We start from the raw sequence: 22,964 nt of genomic DNA, 5'->3' as shown, positions 1-22,964 counted from the left end.
GACTTGATTTAGAGCTTTGTTGTTGCTGCTTTGTAACTGTTAGGTTGCAGCCATAGGGCAGACTCCACCAGAAAGTACAATTCATAAAATACAGTGACCTGACAGTGTGCCGTTTTTGTCAGACTCTTACCTGGTTCTTTGCGTGTAACTGTCGTGATTAACTAGACATTTCCCAGACTGATGGGAATTTGTTACTTTTTTCCTACTGTAGTTTGGTTGTGTGTCCGCTTGTCAGATCTTCTGTACAGCGTGCGCCTAAATACGCAGATGTTTTAGGATAGTTGGGAGCAGGAGGAAGTACTTGAAGGAGTGTCCTCGGACATGTGGACAGCTGTGCTTCACGAGGATGGCAAGGAGGGAAGAGTTGCTGGAGAACTTTGGCCTCTGTTTAATGATCATGGCGACTCTGTTCACAGCATTCTCACATTAAAATCTAATGCTGTAGCTTTGTCAGGTGGGGAAAAACCACCTTGTCCGGATGTGTTGTCGGCTGCTAATTGCTCTTCTGTTGAAACGGACAAGGGGGTGAGTTGATCGAGGGTTACAGCCTTTGGTCACTTTAAAGTCACTAAGAACCCATGTTGCTGTTTTGGGGCCATTGCTAGTTCCCCTTTGACTACAGTTGTGAATGGCGTGCACTAGAAAGTGCTGGGTTTGAGATCAGCCCCTGGGTTTGAGTCACAGCTGTGCCTCTAAGTGACCTAAGGGTTGGCAGGTCACTCAGCCCGTTACCTCCTCTGGTACTGGTGGCGCCAGCTGCTGCCTCATGTTCATACTAGGAAGAGTAAGTGAGAAGTGGAGATCTCTTCCTGAAGCGTAAACCTTCACTTAAACGGAAGGTACCCACCTTGTGGGCCCACTCAGCTCTTAAAAAATGTCTCCCTCCAATATGTGTTGTATTTGTGGAGAGACCGCACATGGAGGGGTTCGGGGAATGGGTTCGGAGGCTCCCAGCTGGGTGGCCTGGCACATCATTTATCTGTAGCGTGAGGGTGCTGTTCGTGCCTATCTTAACAGGGTTACTGTGAGGTTGAGAGGTTATCTCTCTAAAATGGCTAGGACAGTTTATGTGCCTGGCGCACACTAGGTGCTCAGTAAACGTTAATTCTTATTTGTATTGTTGCTATTCGAGTTGATTTAGAAAAGTGGAATTCAGGTCCTGCCTCAGTCAGCACTTTCCTCAGTAGACTGACCAGTCCACTGAAAACAGGTGGGATTAGCTCTTGAAATACAGAGCTGTGGTTGTCAGCACTGTGAAGTTGAGTAGGGGCCGTGGGTCATGGGGCATCTGCTGTGGGAGAGAAAGAGACGAGAGCCAGATGCACAACTTGGCCTGCCTCCTTACTGGGGAGCTGGCTCAGAGTTTGATGGGTCCTTGGCTCCACAGCTTGGTCTCACCAGTTTACAGGGCTCTTCCGAGCCCCGAGAGGCCTGAGAACAACTCGCTTCCGTTCTGTTCCCACACCTCCTAGCCTGATGTTTGGCACAGAGTCAATGTCTGTTGGATACATTTTGTTTCTTTGCAGGTCAGGTCCAAAACTGTATTCACGATCCTGAGGAAAAAGCAATGTGGCGAGAATCTTTGGTCATACGGTGTTGGAGACCTTTTTGACTTATTTTTAATGTGAAACTTTTAAAACATTCTAAACCGCACATAGGTATAACAGAAAAATCTTAGAAAATATTAGTGTAATAGCTTAAGGAGGAAAATGTAAGTCTTACTCTGTTTGGCAGGGTTTAAGTGACTCAGAGCCTCAGGTGGGCCGATCTGGATGAAGAAGGGGCCAGAAACCCTTGTGGGAAATGCAGCTTCTCCCAGACAGCGTTTTGCCCTCCTTCGTATGTGTGTCCATCGCACATGCGAAGAGCAGGGAGAGGTTTCATCAGACAGCAAAGATCGTTCCTGTTCTCTTCCTCGGTGGCAGCTGGCAGTAGACCCAGGTCCTGGCTTCAGCTTGAGCGAGCATGTGTTGCTGGGACACTTGTCACAAACAGTGCTTCCAGGACTCCACTCTGGGGGTCCGTAGGTCTAGACCGCAGGCACAGCCGCAGCGCACCGGAGATGAGCGTCCTGGGCTGTACGTCCTAAGGGTAGCAGGGCTCTTGCTGTCGGAGCCTGTCTGGAGTAGCTTACAGCTTCCTCTATGCTTCATGATTTTCATCTGTTTCAAAGGAAAAAACAGGTGTATGGAACTAAAGAGACCAGAATAAATTCATAGGTGTAGAAGGCAGGCCTTATGGAGGCCTTCAGGTTGGCTGGTTTTTCTAAGAACTTTAGAAATTAAAGACACTCCGAGGGCTTCTCTGGATTTGAGGCTGCCGAAGCAACCGTCTCTCCCAGTTTAGCTCCTGTGTCTTTATTCAGAGCGGTCAGCACAGGAGTCAGAGAACGCGGAGAGCTCCAGAGGCGATGCCTTTGGGCTGGAAATAGTCTTAGTTCTCCGGTGACTGAGTGCTGAGCATACGTGGGGGCCAAAGGGGTCAGAAATTTTTTTTTTTTTAAGATTTTATTTATTTATTTGACAGACAGAGATCACAAGTAGGCAGAGAGGCAGGCAGAGAGAGAGAGAGGAGGAAGCAGGCCCCCTGATGAGCAGAGAGCCCGATGCGGGGCTCAATCCCAGGACTCTGGGATCAGGACCTGAGCCAAAGGCAGAGGCTTTAACCCACTGAGCCACCCAGGTGCCCCAGGGGTCAGAAATTTTATCACCACATGAATGATGATCATAAAATAGACCAAATGCCCCTCATTCTGAGCAAAGTCTCCTGTCTCTGATTGGAAGAGAATTGAGGTGTCTTGTTACTTTAGCTTCCTTGGCTTCTGTCTGCCCCTCTCAGTTTCCCCCTCACCTGCACGCATCCTCTTTGTGTTCCCTCTTCCGTCCTGCCCCTGTGCCGACGGTGCTTATCCTGCCCCCATGTCTTTGTTCTGTTGCTTCCTCCCCGCCCTGCATCGGCTTCTGTTTCTCTCACAGATAAGTTCATTTCCTTTTTCCTAAGACGCAGAAGGGTACTAGCATGTGCTGAGTGCCTGGGGCCCGGAGCGAAGATGCCGCAGAGCAGAGGCACAGCCGAACCACGGTCGGCCTGCACCGAGCGAGAAATAAAACTTGGTTGTTTGAAGCCACTGGGATTTCAGAGACATTTGTTACCACGGCAAATCCCAGCCTGTCCTGACTGATACCATATGTATATGCTCCTGTGAATTATTTGCAGAAGTTAGGCCTGGCGCACGTTTGTTTGTTCATTTGTTTGTTTGTCAGAGGCTTAAAAGAACCCATATTTATTAGCTCACTTCTGTGAATGGGAACCCAGGCATGGTCTAGCTGGGCCCTCTGTTTCATGGTCTCTCACGGGCTGTGGTCCCGTCTGAAGGCTCAGCTTCAGAAGATCTGCTTCCAAGCCCACTCACGTGACTGGTGGCAAGTTTCCTTTCCTAGGACCTCAGTTCCTTGCTGGCAGTTGGCCGGGGGCTGCCTTGAGTTCGTTGCCTTATCACACCCATAGTCTTGATCAGATTCTCGAGCTTTACCCCGTTCCCCCACCTTTTTCTGCTTCCCGCCTATTCAGAGACCCAACTCACATACCTCTCCCCAAAAAGTCATGGCCAGATCTCTCTCTTCCCAACAATGTCTGCAACCTCTTCTCTGTAATGCCGACGCATGTCGTTTATTCTGGTGCGATGCGTCATATTTTATCCATCTGGACTGTCTGCGACGACACTATTAGCTTCTTGGGAGTAGGGAGCCCATCTTACTCACTGTCCTCCCCACAGTGCCTTACATTTAGCAGACAGTGATGTTTGATGAATTGGCAGATGAAGCTTTGCTAGAATGCATGGAAGGTGCGGAAATATGCTTTTGCAGATCCGGGGTGAAAGTGTACCCCTTTTATGACTTTACTCTTTTATCATTATTTTATATGAAATAATAGCTGCTTTGCCTTGACAGCTTCCCTGAGACTGATCAAAATGCTTTTTTTTAAATTTAAGTTTCATAACAGTTGTTCCTCTTCCTATATTTTTGCAGATATATTTCATCCTGTAGGACACAGAGCGTCATGGTCAACACTACATTTATTGCATTATGCCCTGTTTTTTTATGGACATAAATTTTAAGCACAGTGAGGAGGCTAAAAGATGTGATTAATTTGGCTATTCTTATAATGCGTGCCTTACGTCCACTCAGAGTCAGCGGGCGTTTTTAAATCAAGTGTGAAGTTGTCCTCTTCTCTCCAAAGGACATTTTCCTTGTCAGCACCATGTGCCTGTTAGGTTACTGGGTGTAAATTGAAGTACTTAGCTTTATTTTGCAAAGTAAAAGATTAATCTGCAAAATGACCACACTTGGAGTAGTTAGTATAGTAGCAGTAGCAGCGGTAGTAGGAATTATAGTAACAACTGGAGGGAGACAGGTCAGTGCCCAGGATGCTCCCGTCTGCACACTAAGCTCCCCGGATTGCCCACACTTCAGAACCAGCCGGAGTGTCACAGCTCCCGCTGACTGTGCCCACCTGCCGCATGGGGGGACTCGGGTGCTGCCCGCTGGAGCACGGCAGCCCATATGATTCAGCTCCCTGTGTCTGACAGGTTCAGTGGGAGAGCCCAGTCCTCCCCCTGCTGGCCCCCTCCGGCTGCCTAACCCCTGCCTATTAGATCACCTCTATCTGCCTGGGGGCAGAAGCCAGAGCTGTCATGCTCGCTGTGTTCCGTTCCTGGCACAGGACCTCCCCCACAGACCGGCGCTCTGTGAATCCTGCGGAGCGACGCCCGGAGCAGCACAGGGGCAGTGCAGTGATGTGCGGAAGTGGGTACCAGGTGGTGTTTTGCCAGGTGCGTCTGTTAGAATTTCAGAGGTCAGGAGGTCATATGAAGGTCATATTAAGCCGTCCAAGGGTTAGTGAATCAGCGCAAGGGGTAAATTATCTTAACTGGTAAAGTAATATCAAATACTAGTTGTGAAAATACAGTTGACCCTTGAGCGACATGTTTGAACTGTGTGGGTCCACTTATATGTGGATATTTTCCAGTAAATGTGGCCCACTGGTGTAAGTGTATTTTCTCTCTCTTAGGATTCTCTCATTAACCTTTTCTTTTCCCTAGCTTCGCCTGTTGTGAGAACAGAGTATGTAAAAACATACAAAATATGTGCTCATTGACTGTGTCATCAGTAAGGCTCCTGGTCAGCGCGGGCTCTTAGCGAAGTTTGGGGGAATCAAAAGTTGGATGCGAATTTTTGACAGTGTGGGTGGGTTGGTGCCCTAATCCCATGTTGCTCAAGGGGCAACAGTGGTTATTTTCCATATCAGATTTTATCAAGGATAAATAAGGTTACTTCCAGATTTTGCAACTTTTTTTAGAAATTGAAGGATGAATCGGAAAAAAACCCGCAGTGGTCATTTTGCCAAGCATGGAGTCTTAACTGACAAAGCTAATGATCTAGAAAAACCTATGTTGGAAAATGTCATTTATTATATGTGTCTGGAAGTGCAGATGGGAAAACAGATTTTTTTCTTTTTGCAGTAGATTCATTAAGTGTTTGGGAAGAGGCTCTCTTCCACACCTTCCCCAGCCTGCGTAGTTTGAGACTAAATCTGAGCTCCGCTTGCCTCCTGTCTCTCAGGGAAGAGGCGGCTGCTGCTCTTTACTTACAGGACCGGGCCCGTCTGCAGGCCTGTGGCAGGGCATCTGCCGGCGCCGCCTGGGAGCCCAAGGGCCCCCCACCACCGGCATGGGTAGCGCTGACGCTGCGGGAATGAAGAACGAATAGCCGGTGACACTTGCTGCTTGCACAGAAGCCTCGGCCCTTGCCCTGGTCGTCCGCGCAGCCTGGCCCTGGCTTTGAAGCATGCCTGGGGGCCCCGGCTGGGGCTGTGTGCGTGGTGCTGTGAGCCGGGCCGTGAGTGCCCCTGGCACAGGTCCTGCCAGCCTCCTGGCAGGCCGACCCGGCGGTGGAGCGCTACTCTGGGGGGTGGTGTGGCAGTTTGCCGTCCATACCGAAGTCACATCTAGCCTGGTTGCTTTTTGTCTGCTGCGGGGTTTTTTTTTGCTTTTTTTGTTTTTTGTTTTAAGATTTTATTTTTTTATTTGTCAGACACAGAGAGCGAGCGAGCGAGCACAAGCAGGGGGAGCATCAGGCAGAGGGAGAAGCAGGCTCTCCACTGAGCAGGGAGTCCGATGTGGGACTCGATCCCCGGACCTTGGGATCATGACCTGAGCTGAAAGCAGACGCTTCACTGACTGAGCCCTCGAGGTGCCCCTTGCCGTGGGTTGGTTTCAAAGACGTGGGGCATAGTTGGAGGACACCTGGCCTTGCCAAGGACACGGCCAGTCACACCTCCCCGTGGGTGACTTACCGCAGCCTCCGTGGCGGCCACCCCACAGCAGGCCCCAGTTTCTCCCGCCCTGACTTCCCCTCGTATCGCTCATCCTCACTGCCCACTTTCTGAGCTCCCGCCTCTGAGGATCGTGAGCGGAGTCAAAGCTGCTCAGCCCGGCAGAGAGACATGGTGTCTGCCGACCTGGGTTCGTATCCCTGGGGGTTGCTTCAGACTCCCTGCAGGCTCCCCTCCGTCCTGCTTCTCAGAGAAACCTGAGACCTCTCCTGCCAACTCTTGTTTCCATGTCAGAGCTGTGTCTGCCCCTCCTTTCGTCCCGCCGAGAAAGAACAGCCTCCGCCCCCCCCGCCAACCAGTCGCCAAGGCGAGCTGGGGCCCGTGCCGGGAGCTCTCTCATGATGCTGTCCTAGCTTTGTCCCGTAGTCCCTGTCCTTTGACATAATGTCCTGTCCTCCTTCTGCCTTTAATCCCATTTATCAAGAATATTCCACACTCGAGAGTTCATCAGGCCCCTATAGCCCAGGTCCTTCCCGCTGCCCTGCCGTGCCCTCTGATGGATCCTGGGACTGCCAGTCACCCGTTCCTGTGTCTGTTCTTGCTGCCCAGTGTCCTCGAGTGCTCCAAGTTGCGGGACTCTGGGTCAGGAGTCAGATCTGCATTTCAAAACCCAGTTCTAAAATCTCTTCTCACTGTGACTGTAATCAAAAAATCATCTTGTATCAAAAGATGACTTAAGTCAACATATTGGATTTTTAGCACTCTGTTCCAAGTCAAGAGGCACTGATTAAACTGTTCCATTGGAGGGGCGCCTGGGTGGCTCAGTTGGTTAAGCATCTGCCTTTGGCTCAGGTCATGATCTCAGGGTCCTGGGATCAAGCCCCGTATCAGGCTCCCTGCTTGGCGAAGAGTCTGCTTCCCCTTCTGCCCCTCACCCTGCTCATGCTCTCTCTTACTCTCTCTCTTTCTCACAAACAAATAAATTTTTAAACTGTTCCATTGGAAATTTGTGTCCAGAAACTGCTCCATCAAAATAGCATTATTCTTAGGATGTGAGATTGCATTTCTTCTGAAAAACAAAAAACCAAAAAACTAAAAACAAAACAGGAGTGAAATCCATTACATAACTGTTGATCAGTAAAGCATTTAATTAAGAAAATACAAGGCAAATTGTAATTTTTTGGAGAAGGAAGCAGTCAGATGGGACTTTCCTGCCTGGTACTGCTTGGCTCTGCTTGGCTCTCACTAGTCTTATCCTCCTGAGACGGGAGCTGGTAAAGCTCAGGGCAGTCCCTGCATGGCCTGGCCTGGTCCTTTGTCACTTCATGCCCTGCGCAGTTTCAGGGTAAATCTAACTTTTATATTTCTCACGGAAGAATTTTTCTTTATGACATCTTTATTTTCCCCTAGGAAGTGTTAATACTGATGGGGAAATAGCCAGTAAGTACTGATGGCATCTTGGTGCCTGTTTTTTTTTTTTGTTTTTGTTTTTGGTTTTTTTTGGTACAACTATGTTTAAAGAGTTTTGGTACCTATTTTGGACTCTAATGAGATGAGAGAGGAAATTTTATCAACCAAAGATGAATATCAGATCTGTTTGCTTCTCAACTACTCCATCCAAAGTCATGGACATTTGATATCACGTTTGGTTAGTCAATGAGTGTCTTGACTGAGTGTGAGAATGTTTTGTTTTGACTGAAATAAATATAACCTTATAATTCAGTTCATTGCAGTTTTAACGGGGATATTTTTTTTACCAGTAATGTTGAATATTTGTCATATCTCAGGGTCATACTTTTGAAAGTCCTCTTTTCAGGAGATACAAAGGTTATTAAGACTTTTCTGAGCTAGACTTTTTATCGGCAACTTAGTTTGACAGCAGAAGTTCAGAGGTCTCTACCCCTCTCTTCCCTTGGAACTTTTGTAATTTGCTGTCCGACCAGTGACCCAGGGAAATAGCGCTGGGACAGTGTGTTCACAACTGACACGTCCACGGACTCTCTGTGGATAGAAGCGGCTGCAGGGGCTGTGGGGACACCAACTTCACCTTGGAGCTGGGTTCTCGGACACACATCCCCACCCACCTCTCGTGACCAGCGGGCACCTTTGCCCTAGATTTTGTTGTGTTGGGATTGACCGAAGTAAACTTGAGGCAGCTGGTGACAACATGTGTGGGGACTTCAGTGGTATGCCTGAGAATGTGGGCATTTCACAGGCTCCGACTGTGGGGGTCCTTTTATGACGTTAGGATAGATTGATCCTGTCAGCGGTTGGCCCATCTGTATCAGAACCCCAAGTCTGAGAGCTGCGGGTTCTCAGCTTCCAGGCCGCACTCTTGGAGTTCATGCCTTACTAGCTACCTACGGACTCCGTCAGTTTCCTTTGGGCCTAAAGGCAGAACATTTAAGGGGCCAAGGTTCATTTCCCTAACAACATGATAACTAGGAGAGTTGAAAGTAGCCAAAAAGTTTAAGAACCTGGAGATAGTACAGGTTTAATGATTGATACACCTGTGGGGTGTTTTAGAGGCTGTTCAGACTTAGCACGAGAACGATGGGAATTCCAGATAATGGAATACTGGAAGTTGTTGGAGCACTAGTGTGGCGTAATTCTAGTGAAGAAAATACTGGAAAGAAATTCCAAATAATACCAATATCCAAATAATACCAAGTAATATCCAAATAATACCAATAATTTGGTATTGAATACCAATACAAGTTCCAAATATAATGCAGGGAAGGGGAGCATACGTATCTACATGTATTTGATACACACGTGATTTCTGGGGCCAGCATTCTTCTGTCCGACATGAAAGGAATTGGGCCAGGTGATTTCTGAGTTACCATCTAGGCCTGGGATTTTATGACAGTGGAAGTTACTTTTAAGTAAATATGGTATCCTTCCTGATGGTTGCAAAATCATAGATTCACTGTCCTAGCCTCACTAATATCACTTACCTCTAAGCTTTATATTGTCCTTCAGAATATCTCTATGTTGCATTTTATTTTTATTTTATTTTGTTGATGTGTAGTTGACATACAATATTACATTAGTTTCAGGTATACAACATAGTTATTCTTTTATATACATTACAAGATGATCAACCATGATAAATCTAGCTACCATCCATTACCATACAAAGTTATTATAGTATCATTAACTATGTTCCCTAAACTGTACGTTGCATCCCTGGGTCTTATTTATTTTATAACTGGAAGTTTATACCTTTTAATCCCCTTCCCCAATTTCATCCATCCCCACCCCTCTCCCCTCTGGCAATCACCAGATTATTCTCTGTGTGTATGAGTCTGTTTCTGTTTTGTTTCATTTTTGGATTCCACATATCTAGAGACCACATGTATCTTTCTCTCTGACTCATTTCACTTAGCATAGTATTGTCTAGGTCCATCCATGCTGTTTCAGATGGCAAGATTTCATTCTTTCTTATGGCTGCATAATATTCCATTCTCTCTCTCGCATGTACTCTCTCTTTCTATGTGTATGTATATATATGTAATTAAAATATTATGTATTATGGTGAAGGGTATAATAAATAATATGTGATTGTATCATAATTAATATATTATAATGTATATTGTACACATACATACACACCACATCTTTTTTTTTTAGATTTTTATTTATTTGAGAGGGAGAGTGACAGAGTGAGAGAGAGTATGAGCAGGGAGGAGAGGAAGAAGCAGGCTCCCCACTGAGCTGAGAGCCCAATGCAGGACTCGATCCCAGGACTTTGGGATCATGACCTGAGCTGAAGGCAGATGCTTAGCCAACTGAGCCACCCAACACCCCTCCACACCACATCTTTATAAACTCATCTATCAATGGACACTTAGATTGCTTCTGTATCTTGGCCCTTGTAAATTATGCTGCAGTGAACATAGGGTTACATATATCTTTTTGAATTAGTGTTTTCATTTTCTTCAGATAAATACCAAGAAGTGGAATTGCTAGATCATAGGAGAGTTCTATTTTAATTTTTTGAGGAACCTCCATACTGTTTTCCAGAGTGGTTGTACCAGTTTGCATTCCTGCCAATAATGCAAGAGGGTTCCCCTTTCTCTGCATCCTCGCCAACACCTGTTGTTTCCTGTGCTGTTGATTTTGGCCATTCTGACAGGTGTGAAGTGGTATCTCATTGTGGTTTTGATTTGTATTTCCCTGATGATGAGTGATGTTGAGGATCATTTTCATGTGTCTGTTGGCTGTCTGTATGATTTCAGGAAATGTGTATTCAGGCCCTCTGCCCATTTTTAAGTTGGTTTGTTTGGCTTTTTTTTGATACTGAGTAGTGTGAGTGCTTTATGTATTTTAGATATTAACTCCTTATTGATTATGTGATTTGCAAGTATCCTCTCCCATTCAGAAAGTTGCTTTTTTGTTTTGTTGATGGTTTCCTTCACTGTACAAAAACCTTTTAGTTTGATGTAGTCCCATTTTGTTTATTTGTACTTTTGTTGCCCTTGCTTGAGAAGACATACCCAAAAAATATTGCTCAGACCACTTGTCCAAGAGCTTACTGCCTGTGTTTTCTTTTTTTCTAATAGTTTTATGGTTTCTACTCTTATATATAAGTCTTTAATCTTTTTGAGTTTATTTTTGTATGTGGTGTAGGAAAATGGTCCATATTCATTCTTTTGCATGTAATCGTATAGTTTTCCCAACACCATTTATTGAAGAGACTGACTTTCTCTCCGTTGTGTATTCCTGTCTCTGTTAAAGATTGACCGTAGAGTTGTGGATTTATTTCTGAACTCTATATTCTGTTCTTTTGGTCTGTGTATCTGTTTTTGTGCCAGTACCATACTGTTTTGATTACTCTAGCTTTGTAGAATAGTTCAAAACCTGGGATGGGTATGCCTCCAGCTTTGTTCTTGTTTCTTAAGATTCCTTTGGCCATTTGGGGTCTTCTGTGGTTCCATACAAATCTTAGAATTATTTGTTCTAGGTCTGTGAAAAAGCTGTTGGTATTTGATAGGGATTGCATCAAATTTTGGATTGCTGTGGGTAGTATGGACATTTTAACAATATTAATTGTTCCAATCCATGAACACGGTATATCTTTCCCATTTAGTTATATCATCTTTAATTTTTTTCATCAGTGTTTATAGTTTTCAGAGTATAGGTCTTTCACCTCCTTAGTTAAATTTATTCTTAGGTACATTATTCTTTTTGATGCAGTTGTAAATGGGATTGTTTCCTTAATTTCTCTGTCTGATAATTTATTATTAGAATTTAGAAATGCAACAGATTTATGTACAATTAACTTATGTGTATTATTTGTATCCCACAACTATACTGAGTTCATTCATTACTACTGAGAGGTTTTTGGTGGAGTTTTATGTTTTGACCTCATATTGTGCATATCTTATTTTGTATATCCTTTGATGAATTATTGTAGGTCTAGATGATTTTACTACTTTGTTTTTTAACCTTCATATCAGCTGTGAACTCTACATTTACCTTTACCAGTGAGTTTTGTGTGTGTGTGTGTGTTTTAATTTCTAGTTATGGCCTTTTCTGTTTAAAGAAATTCCTTTAACATTTCCTGCAAAGCTGGTTTGGTAATGATGGACTCTTTTAGCTTTTGCTTGTCTGGGAAGCTCCTTGGAGATAACGCAGCCTTGCCGGGTAGAGTATTCTCGGTTGTAAGTTTTGGCCCTTCAGGACCTTGAGTATATTGTGCTACTCCCATCTGGCCTGTAAAGTTTCTGCTGAAAACTCATCTCCGAGTCTTAGGCGGGGGCTCCCTTGTACAAAACTAGTTGTTTATCCCCTGCTGCTTTTAAGATTCTCTCTTTAACTGTTGAAACTTTAATTATAATGTGTCTTGGTATGGGTTTCTTTGGTTCATCTTATTTGGAACTCTCTGTGCCTCCTGGATCTGATGTCTATTTCCTCAGCAGGTTAGAGACATTTTCAGCCATTATTTCTTCAAATAGGTTTTCTATCCCTTTCTCTCTTACTTCTCCCTCGGGGAGCCCTATAGTGTGAATGGTAGTGCACTTTATGTTGTCTCAGAGGTCCCTTAAACTATCCTCATTTTTAAATTTCTTCTTTCTTTTTGCTGTTTTGGTTGGGTGATTTCCACTACCCCGTCTTCCAGGTTGCTGCTCTGTTCTGCATCTTCCGATCTGCTGTTGATTCCTTGAAGGGTGTTTTCCATCTTAGTTACTGTATTCTTCAGCTCCGAGTCTTTTTTCTATTTTCACCTTTGTTGAGGTTCTCACTGTGTTCGTCCATTCTTCTCTTGAGTTCAGAGAGTGTCTCCGTGATCGTTACTCTGAACTCTTTCTCTGGTAGATCGCTTAACTCTTTCATTTATTCTTTTTCGAAGGTTTTGTCTTATTTTATTTGGAACATATTCCTCTGTTCCCTCATTTTGCCTGACTGTTTATTTCTATGTATCAGGTGGATCAGTTATGTCTCCTGGCCTTGAAGGAGTTTCTTTATGCAGAAGGTGTCCTGTGGGACCCACTAGAATGAACCGCCCTGGTCACCCAAGCCAGGTGCCCCGGGGATGAGCCCTGTGTGGGCTGCTTGCACCCTTCTGTTGGGCTGGGCTGCAGTTGGTGCATACCCACTCTGTGTAGGGGCAGGTCTCTGGCGCAGCTGGCAGCATGGTCCTGCCTCTGACTGTCGTAGGCATTCTGCGATGGTGGGAGTTTCCCAGAGCAGGCATGCTTGGGAAGGCCTCCAGTTTTGGCCTGCTGGGATGGCAGGTTTGGGTTTATGCTGAACTTTCAGTTTGTTTGTTTATTTAACTAATCTCTATACCTAGTGTGGGGCTTGAACTCACAACCCTGAGATCAAGAGTCCTGTGTGCTCTTCTGATTAAGCCAGCCAGGTGGCCCAATATGCTGGATTTTACTTTATTTTTTTTAATTTTGAAAAAAAAATTTTTTTTAGTTTCTTTTTTTTTTAATTTTTAGTTTTTTATTAACATATAACATATTATTAGCCCCAGGGGTACAGGTCTGTGAATTGCTAATTTTGAAAAAAATTTAAAAATTTTAAAAGATTTTATTTATTGAGAATGAGCACAAGTTGGGGGGAGGGGCAGAAGGAGTGGGAAAAGCAGACTCCGGGCCGAGCAGGACCCTGGGATCACGACCCAGCCAAAGGCAGACACTTAACCGACTGAACCACCCAGGAATTTATGCTGAATGTTAAATGTTAGCAATATTTACCAGACATTTTTCTAGAATTCCATCAAGAAAAAAATGTATTTACCATATCAGAACTTACGCTGTATTTATGAAAGTAGGACAACTGATTGTCCTTTGCCTTAAAGTAACATCCAGAAAACAGTGGCCCGAGTCTTTCCCCAGTCCCACCAGTTATTACTGGGCAACCTTGGACATACTGTTCCGTGCTCATCAGTTACGGCATCAGCAGCATGGGTAATAACTGCCCGTTGCCTAGGCATCACAATGATTAAATCATAGTTGGCCCTGGGACAACGCGGGGGTTAGGAACACTGACCCCTTCCACCCCCAATGAAAATCCACTTATACCTTTTCACTCCCCAAAAACTTAACTACCAATAACCTGTTGACAGAAGTGTTATGGATAATGTAGACCGTTGATTAGCACGTAGTTTGTGTATGTATTATGTAGTGTATTCTTAGAATAAAGTAAGCTAGAGGAAAGAAAATGTTATTAAGGAAATACCAAGGAAAAGAAAAATACATTTACAGGACTGGACTGTAAAAAAATCCATAGATAAGTGGACCTGCACAATTCAAACCGTGTTGTTCAAGGGTCAACCGTATATAAATACATGTAAAGTTCTCGAAAGGGTTCCTTGCACAGAGTGCTTAGCGAATGGCCATCGCTGATATCAACCTCCCTCCCTCCCTGCCTCCTCTCTGTCTCTCTCCTGGAGATGCAGAGAGCCGTCCTATGCACCAAGCATGGTACTTCCTTTTCTAGGACAAGAGTTTATATGCATGCTCTGAGTGTCAGTCATCCCGTCAAGGAGATTGGTTTCACAGTGGTGGTCATAATGTTCTCATCTTACAAGTGACTGGGGACTCTGATCATGCTGGATTGATTAATTTGACCAGAGTCCAGAGTCTTTATCCTGAATCACCGAAATCTGAAATAGCTGAAATGAAACATAAGGTACTAAGAAGCTGATGACGAGGGATTGGAGCCTGCTTCTTTAATGCAGATGTGACCTTCGGAAACAATAACTGCTTTTTACCGTTCTGTGTGTCTCCGCTTTCATTATTGATAAGTTGGAGGAGCGGCAAGTGGAAGTACCTTATCGAGAAGCACAGATTATGCGGTGGGATGGTCTGCTTGATTACGGAGTAGAGTCCTTAGCTTAATCAGTAGATCGAGATAGTTAGGTGGGGGAGTGTCAAAGACAAAGAAACAAAGGATTTTAGAACTTAAAAGAAGACAGAAGTCCGTTGTCCAGCCCCCTTTCCAAGCAGGGAAGTGGAGGCGCAGGGGGCTGGGCGGTGAGAGATGACACGGGAAGGGACGGGCTGACCCTTGCACAGGTGCGCGCTGCTGGGTGAGGTGGAGTGTGGAGGAGGGAAATTTGTGACCGTGGGGCACAGAGGACTGCCGTGCGTGGTCCCCTTTGCTCCCTCTTGGATGCGTAGAGCAGAGCTCTCTCAGATAAATGTGTTTAAAGGTAGATTTGGGGGAAAGAGAGAGAGGAAGAAAGAGTATTCTCTGACCCCTAGATGTTGGGAGACTGTCCTCATCATACGGGATGGGAGGCGGAAGGAACGGAGAAGGAAAGCTGTGTTTGTGCAGCCTGTGCGAACGCCTCTCAGACCAGGAGGGTGAGGTCCCGGTTTCCCTGGTGGGAGCCGCGCTGCAGCCAGCTCAGCTGGTCGCTCGGCCCTGCCGCTCACGCCCCTGTGGAGTCATGGTGGTTTGGGAAGTTGTCACCTCCTGTGTCTTGCCTCTGGTCTGGGCCTTCACACTCGAAGGAGACAGAGTTCTTTGAATGAAGCACCATGCGAGCCCCTGGAGAGTCTCTGGTGGTCGGAACAGGCGTGGCCCCTGCCTCACTAGAAACCCGCCTCAGGTGCTCTCACGCATGCGCATATGTGTGCACACGCGCCCTTGCACATGCACACTCACGGGGCGGCAGGCTGGGGTCGGCCCGGAGGAGGCAGAGCGGGGAGCCCAGGGTGGTTGGCGAGGGTGACCCCGGAGAGGGGTCTCCCGGCTTGTGTTAAGGGACTCACCTGACTGCCGCTGGGCAGAACCCCCCTGAGGCATTGCCCTGTCTTTTTGTCCACCTGTCACACGGCACCTGCCAGAGAGTCTTCCGTTTCACATGGTCAGTAAATAAAATATCTGTTGAATGAATGAATTTCTAGTCCTAACCTATCTTCACTTTTTTTTCCCCCTGAGTCAGTAAACATTTGGTGAGTGGATAAATGGTTGGCAGTCAGAAAATGCTGATTGATCATGACTGTATTTGGTTCCTGGTTGTCTATCTTCAGGGTTTACAGTTGGTGACTAGTAAAGTTTTTGAGGAGGCATATCTTTTGCAGTGTTTCAGCAAATTTCAATTTAATTTAAACTGAATACAGGTTACAGATTTCAGTGTCTTCTAATAAAAAAACCAATTCTTCCATCTTAGAGTAATTTTGTAAGTTTATTGAATGTTGATATTTTTTCCACTAATCTTATTTTCTTAATTTAAACATTTTTATTTCAAGGTAATACACGTTTTTATAGAAAAATTAAATATGTGTATATAAGTGAAAAGCAAATAATTTTAATTTTATGTGTATCGACGTATTTATTTGATCAGATTGAGTGAATTCAAAGAACTGTATGGTGGAAAATTCCCTGAAGAATTGAATGTAATCTGCCTTTTAAAAATAAAAGTCTTAAAAATTGATTTTTTTCCCTCAAGAGCCAAATACACGAGCCCTGCCCTGATTCTGGTGTGTGGTCATCCGAGCCAGCTTTTACGTCCCGAGGCTCTTCTGCAGTTTGTCGTTCCGTTCACCTATGTTGTGTCTGCTGAGAAAACGCAGGGCGGCGTGAGCTTGAAAGCGCGGCCCGTGCGGCCTTCCTGGGCCAGACGCCTCCGTGTTCCGTGGAAATCTCGCTTCTGCACCACCGCCCACCCCACGCTGCGTTTTCCCCGTTCTCTCCGGCCGTCCTCCCCTGCCCTGTCCGCGTTCCCCTGTTCTTTTTGTTTCCCTCCCACCCTGTCTCCTTCATTCATCGTCCCGCGGGGGGAACCCTCTTGCCTTCGGATCACCCTCTGGCCTCTTTCCCTCTGTGATGTTGTGGAATCGCGTTGGAGAGCAGGACTGGGGGGTAGAGTGCCTTTTGCCTCTCCTTTCTCCTAGTTTGCACGAACCTAACATTTCTGTGAGCCCGAGCCACGCTGGGCTTAGGGAGGATGCCACAGGGCTGCTCTGCGGAGGAGTCTCCCGGGGCATGGAAAGCGCCAAAGAGCTCTTGCTTCTGTGAGGAGGAGTCACGGCCCCCAGACGTGTCATTGTGTCCACCCCCAGTTCAGATCTGAGGTGCGGGGACGGATTTCATCCTTGTAGAAATAAGAGAAATGGACCCATCACTAGAATTAGGTGTGACTGCCCACAGCTAGTTAACTGTGCTGTCCCTTTTAATATACACTTAAGAAGTGAAGCCGAATATAAACTTCATCATATTTTAGTTGGAAAATTTTAATTGCATGCTATTACCTTTTTTTTTTTTTAAATCAGCCTAAACCAGGTACAACTTCTGAATTACGTGCTTTGCCCTCCCTGATACTATGGAGCCGTTACTGAGTCACTGAACCACCACGTATATTTTTGAAATTAACAATTACATATTCTAGCAGGCTATAAATTGTTTAAAATACAGTATTTAGGAGTCATTTTTATGAACTGAGCCACTCTCCTTTTAGTATATTTAAATGCCTCTGTGAGGTGATTATTGAATGTGTTCAACTTGATTTCCTCATAAAAGTCTGCATAGGGGGAGATGAGTGTTCTTTAGAAAAGTAAAGATCTGATTTTGAAAAGTGTTTGGTGTTTGTGTCTCAGAGGCCGTTTGCGTGTTTTAATCCTTTTTTTTTTTTCCTTAGAGGGTTTTGAATCTTTCCTCAGGTTGAATACGTTCCTTCGGAGAATTATTTTAGGAAATGCCGCTCTCTCTGTATGTGGGAGCATTTAACTTTGGTTTGGTTTATTTTAAAAATGCTTTCTGTTAGATGTTAAAAAGAAAACAAACTTTTAAGTCAAACGCATTTTGTTCGTGTGCAGAGCTGTTGCAAAGCTGTTTCCCATACTAGATGTTTCTGAATCAGGAATTCACATAATAACGAAGTCTGCTTATTTTGGTTCTCCACAAAGGTTTGTTGTATGAGCTTAAAATAAGGCTGCAGCTGATCTGTGTAACACATATTAACTGTTGATTTAGTTTAAGCACGCGTCTGTGTCTCTCATTTCGGATCAGCCCAACAATCGGCATGCCGTGCAGCAGCCATCTTCTTTTCTACTTTATTAAATCTCTGTCAATTATAAATATCAAGGTTTTACATTAATGTCAAGATAGTGCATCAAAAATTCATGGAATATGTGACTTTTTCCAAGGGTATTTAATACTTAATGCATTTGTGTCATTTTTCTTTCCAGAGATATTGACAGGTTTTATTAAGTGTTTGTTAGGGAGATTTCATTTTTATCAAGGGACTATAAAGAGAAGCTGCATGCTAAATCAATTTTTTAAAGCCAGAATATTGTTCATTTTTTCATCTTCAAACTCTTGTAATCCATAGGTTTTATTTAAATTTCCTCTCGGTTTATTTTTGTTTTATGTGAGTGATAGTTCAAGACAGAACTTTAATAAGGATCAAATATGCTGACTGTAGTGGTTTTTAATTTCCTTAAGCATAGCTACCAGACCCATGCAATATGGTAAATTCTTCAAAATGTCATACTTACATATTTAGCAATATTACTTCTTTTTATTGAAGCCAAACAAGCGATTTTAGATATTAATCTTTCCCAAACACAGTGATTATTTTGTACTAGATACAATATTACTGTGTCTCATCTGGAATACCTCCTTTTGGCAGAAAAGGGAGCGGAAGAGGACTTCGCTGGGTTGCCTGTTGGCGTAAGGAAACAGGAGTCCTCTTTTAAGAGTGAGCTCTTTTGGGCTTCAAGACTGGTTAGGAGCTTCACCAGCTCTTTATTTCCCCAACTTCAAATATTTATAATGCTCAAGAAAACAAAAATACCAGCCATTTGAAAATCTGCAGCAAACTCTGTGGCTAGTTTCTAACCCTGTCTTTACGGGGGTGGGAGGTAGGGAGGGAGTGAACGCTTTGGCAGATCCCAGACTTGCCCCTGACACTGCGTGGTGACGCTCCTACCATCCCACGTAGATCGGTGTCTCGGAAACGAGTCACAGCTGAAGCTAATTGGGCACAAAGTGTAAGCTTTCTGTTTCAGTAAACTTTTTTATTTCTAAAGTACAAGTTAGGAATGTGTTCTCTTGGAGAAGGTACGTCATGAAAAACAAAATCTTGATCAGATTTTGCTTTATAAAGCAAGGAACGTTTGTTATCTTGCCTTTAAAGGATGACCTTAAACACTTGTTATCTAAGGACATTTTAGGAACTTTCAAATAGCTTTGGGTTAGTATTAACATTTTTGCAAGATGTGGTTTTAAACCTTAACTTGGTCTTCAACAGGAAAAAGACTTGGTGTTTAAAAAAAAAAAAATCATTCTGTCCAGAGCTTCGAGAGTGTTTGAAAGAGGTGTTTTTCTTATTCTTGTTCATTTTTTCAGGATATATGAAAATAGTTCTTTTCAGAGTTTAATGTTTTTCACACGCAAATCATTTTCAGTATTTCTGTGGTTCAAGATTCTTGTAAAACTATTGTACAATACTTTGAAGAGGTAGGGTAGGTTTTTTGTTTGTTTTGTTTTGTTTTTTTTACAAAACAAATTTTGCTTGAGTAAAACTGTAACAGTAGCTCTTCTAGATAAACCCTAGTTTGGGTATACGGTAAGTTGTTATGTAGGCCTTCTCCGGGGAAGGAATTCAGGAATTGAGGCGCTCTGCCGCTCTGCCTGTTCTAACCTGAGGCCAGTAGGTGGCGATCGTGCCACAGCGGTGAGAGCCTCGTGGACATGGAAGGCGTTTGCCTTTCTCCATAGTGTCAAATTAAATTGGGCTTCGGCATAACTGTTAAGTGCCTGTGTTCTGTGGCAGAATAGCTTTTTATATCAGAATTACGTACAAGAGGCACACCTTAATTTTTAAGCATGTAAGGACAACTATTTCTAACAGATTCTGCAAATATTGTGTAACCCTCCAGCCAAAATAATTGTCAAAATTAATCTGAAGAAAGCATTTGTTTGTTTTTCCCCCCGAGTTGTCTTTATGACTTCATCAGGACAATGAGTGTGAACTTCTGTTTTTGGTAAGAAAGGTATTTAAACAGGAGGAAGGGAAACATTTTGGAGAGTTAGTTTTCCATCTTTTTGGCCCTTGAGGAGGTTGCCTTATTTGAGTAAGGTTGCAGATCGAGAGAGGTTTCAGAGTCCTGAGTGGTGGGAGACCCTTGCTCAAGTCATTTTGACATTCAGCATTCCAGTTTTGAAAATTGTCATTCTTTCTCTCATTCAGTAAGTCAGACTTTTTCGGGGAGGGTGGGTCACATTCTTAATACCTGTGGGATTTAGTGTTGGAATTTACCAACTCTCCGAATACCATAGTGCATTCCACAGTTTAAATGAATTAAAGCGTTTTAAAATAGCAGAAACCATAATGCTTCCCACCTTCTAGAGTTTGAAGAGCGATGGTGTGTGCGTGCCGTCCTGCCCCCGTCCGCGGTGGCACAGCTGTGAGGTGTCACCGTGTTGTAAGTGAGGGGGTTTCGGCAGCCGAGGCCCTTGCTGTGGTGCTTCTTACCCGCACGGTGGTTCTGGGTTTGTGGAGGGACAGTTCTTGCCTGCTCGGTTTGTACTTTTATAAGGAAAAACCTGAATACTGTTATGGTTAAATTTTATAAAGGTAAATGGAAAGCATCTTTAGGGCTCTTAGAATATGGCCTTTGCATTTTCATTTGTTACAGAGAAAAGGGAAGGAAGCTTCAGGCTCTGGGATTCTTGTATCTTTGCTGGGGTTGACCAAAGCGTCAGGTTTTGTTCTGTTTTGTTTTTTTTCTCCTTTTTTTTAAAAACAAAGGTAGAAAATCCCGATCTACCACCAGCAGTTAGAAATTTACTCTGGGCAATATGTCATTTTATATATTGACTTGAAACATGCCTTCTTTAATTTCATCTGTGTTCTTGCAGCATTTCCAAATTACACACATACAATTTTATATTTTGACTTTTCTCCCAAAGGGTTAAAACTGGGTGAAGAATTAGACGGGAGAGCAGGCACCTGGGAGCTAACACCCAATTGGCAGCCTTTTGTAATATATAATTTGCCTAAAATTGCGCACTGAGCACAAGCTTTTGTTTTCTAATTGATTTACGGTTTGAGCCACTTTTACCTCATCCCCTACTGTCCTGCGCGCGGTGCCAGCGAGTACATTACAGGGAGCGATGATAAATGGCCGTGCACTTGTGATGCTAATGTGTCAGGAGTCCAGACTGCGTGCGCACCGAGCTCCGAGCATGAACAGCGGTGCAGAGACCGGACAGCGGGGTCTTGTCGTGGCGCAGAGACGGCCGTGGGCTCACTCGGTCACTTGCTGCCGTCTGTCTGTCAGACGGACACTGGAACCAGAGATTGAAATTATGCTGTTACAAGTTTCTTCTTTTAAAGATTTTATTTATTTATTTGATGGAGAGAAAGAGATTAGGACCAGGGGGAGCAGCAGAGAGAGAGGGGGAAGCAGGCTCCCTGCCAAGCAGAGAGCCTGATGTGGGGATCTATCCCAGGACCCTGAGATCCTGACCCGAGCTGAAGGCAGAGGCTTAACCCACTGAGCCACCCAGGTGCCCGAACACCTTTTAATTTCTTAACTGAAACAAAGTTTTTGCGCGCTCTATAGGTCCAAGGTGGGAGGGTTGTTGTGATGAGAGAAAAGGAATGGATAAAACATTCTCGTAAGTGTGAGGTTTGGGACATTTTTACCAAATGTTCTTTTGTCCAGAGGGAAAGAAATGTAGTCCCGATTTAAATGGGCCAATCTCTGTTTTATCTTTGTCTTGTTTGTAAAATTTATGATTTCACAAAACTAGTTTTCTTGATTCTCTGTACTTGCGCCACACTTACGTCTATGATTCATTTGCACATAAGTTGATTTCCATCCAAATGATTTAAGTTGGAGATAAATGAGAGAACCTTCAATTTATTAGAGTGCCTTTAATTGTTCCTTTTATCGATATAAGACGAGATTTGCAATGTGTTCCTGAGGGATGTGTGGCTTGTTACGGGGAGAAGATTCGAGGACGGCCAGGACAGCCCCAGCTTTGGAGGCTCCCGGTTTCTGTTTGGATCAGATTCTCAGAATGTGGGTTGCCCACCGTTTGTAAAGTCAGTCCACCTTAAATCCTCTTTCTGTGGTGTCTGTGGGTTCTGGTATCGAAATATGAGGAAGCAGATTTATGGCGGCTGCTGGGCACAACAAATTAAGTTGACAGTGATGTATGAGAGCCGGAGAGCATGGTGATCCCTCAGTAGCGCGGCTGGACGCCGCCTGCTTCATTTGGCTCTTGTTAGGATCTGTTAGGCAGCTAAATAATGAAATTCTGCTGACTGATTTCTGTTTTCCCCTTTTCTCTTTTCACGCCTGCTTTCTGAAACTTCTCATTCCCAGACCCATCCTCATGCCAACAAACTGCCCTTGAAAGATGCTTTCACTTATGAGGACTACAGGTTGGTGTGGGGAGGATGTGTGTGTGTGTGTGTGTGTGTGTGTGTGTGTTGGGGTGTGGCAAGGGTTGGATGCGGGGTGTGGTTGTTTGCATCTTTGGTGTGTGTTGTGTATTGTGTGTTGGGGGGTGGTTTCTGAGTGATCTGGGGATCTTGGAAGTGGGAAGTACTTCAGTAAGAGGTGACCTGCTGTGACCAGTTAGAGCCCCGGACAGGTAGTCTTGCGGAAGTTCTAATGGAAGCTGGGGTAAGGACCGGCATTTTTATAACCACACAAATTGCCCTCCCCCTGCAGTGGTGGGGTTAGCTGAGGTGGGCAAGTGACAGTGGAGATGAACTTTCATGTGGGGTCGTGAGGACTTTTTCCCCTTTATAAATAGACTATTTCAGTGTAAAGTGAATTTTATAAAAATTTAAATTCAGTTAATTAACATATAGTAAGTATATTATTAGTTTCAGGGGTAGAATTCAGTGATTCTTCAGTTGTGTATAACATCCAATGCTGACTCCACCACGTGCCCTCCTTAGTGCCCGTCACCCAGTTACCCCCTCCCCCCACTCACCTCCCCTCCGGCAGCCGTGTTTGTTTCCTAGAGTTAAGTGTCTCTTATGGTCTGTGTCCCTCTCTGATTTTATCTTATTTTATTTTTCCCTCCCTTCCCCTATGATTCTCTGTTTTGTTTCTTTAATTCCACATATGAGTGAAATCTTATGATTTTTTTAAACAAAAAGGCTTAATTAACTGTGCAGCATAATAAAAAATAACATGCCA

The 22,964-nt window shown here is 44.3% G+C and overlaps 1 protein-coding gene across 3 annotated transcripts in view; it reads left to right on the top strand.

The window, feature by feature from the left end:
* SETD3 (SET domain containing 3, actin N3(tau)-histidine methyltransferase) overlaps window positions 1-22,964 on the top strand; it is a 78,998-nt gene that overhangs the window by 39,748 nt on the left and 16,286 nt on the right. For all 3 annotated transcript variants that reach the window (XM_080809648.1, XM_080809649.1, XM_080809647.1), the window contains one exon: window positions 22,137-22,195. In XM_080809648.1, the coding sequence (XP_080665774.1) occupies window positions 22,137-22,195 (59 nt within the window). The remainder of the gene's footprint in view (window positions 1-22,136; window positions 22,196-22,964) is intronic.

Source organism: Martes martes (assembly GCF_963455335.1).
Source record: "Martes martes genome assembly, chromosome: 7".
NCBI lineage: Eukaryota > Metazoa > Chordata > Mammalia > Carnivora > Mustelidae > Martes > Martes martes.
Note: the sequence above shows the minus strand (reverse complement) of the source record. Positions and strands in the feature narration are given on the sequence as shown.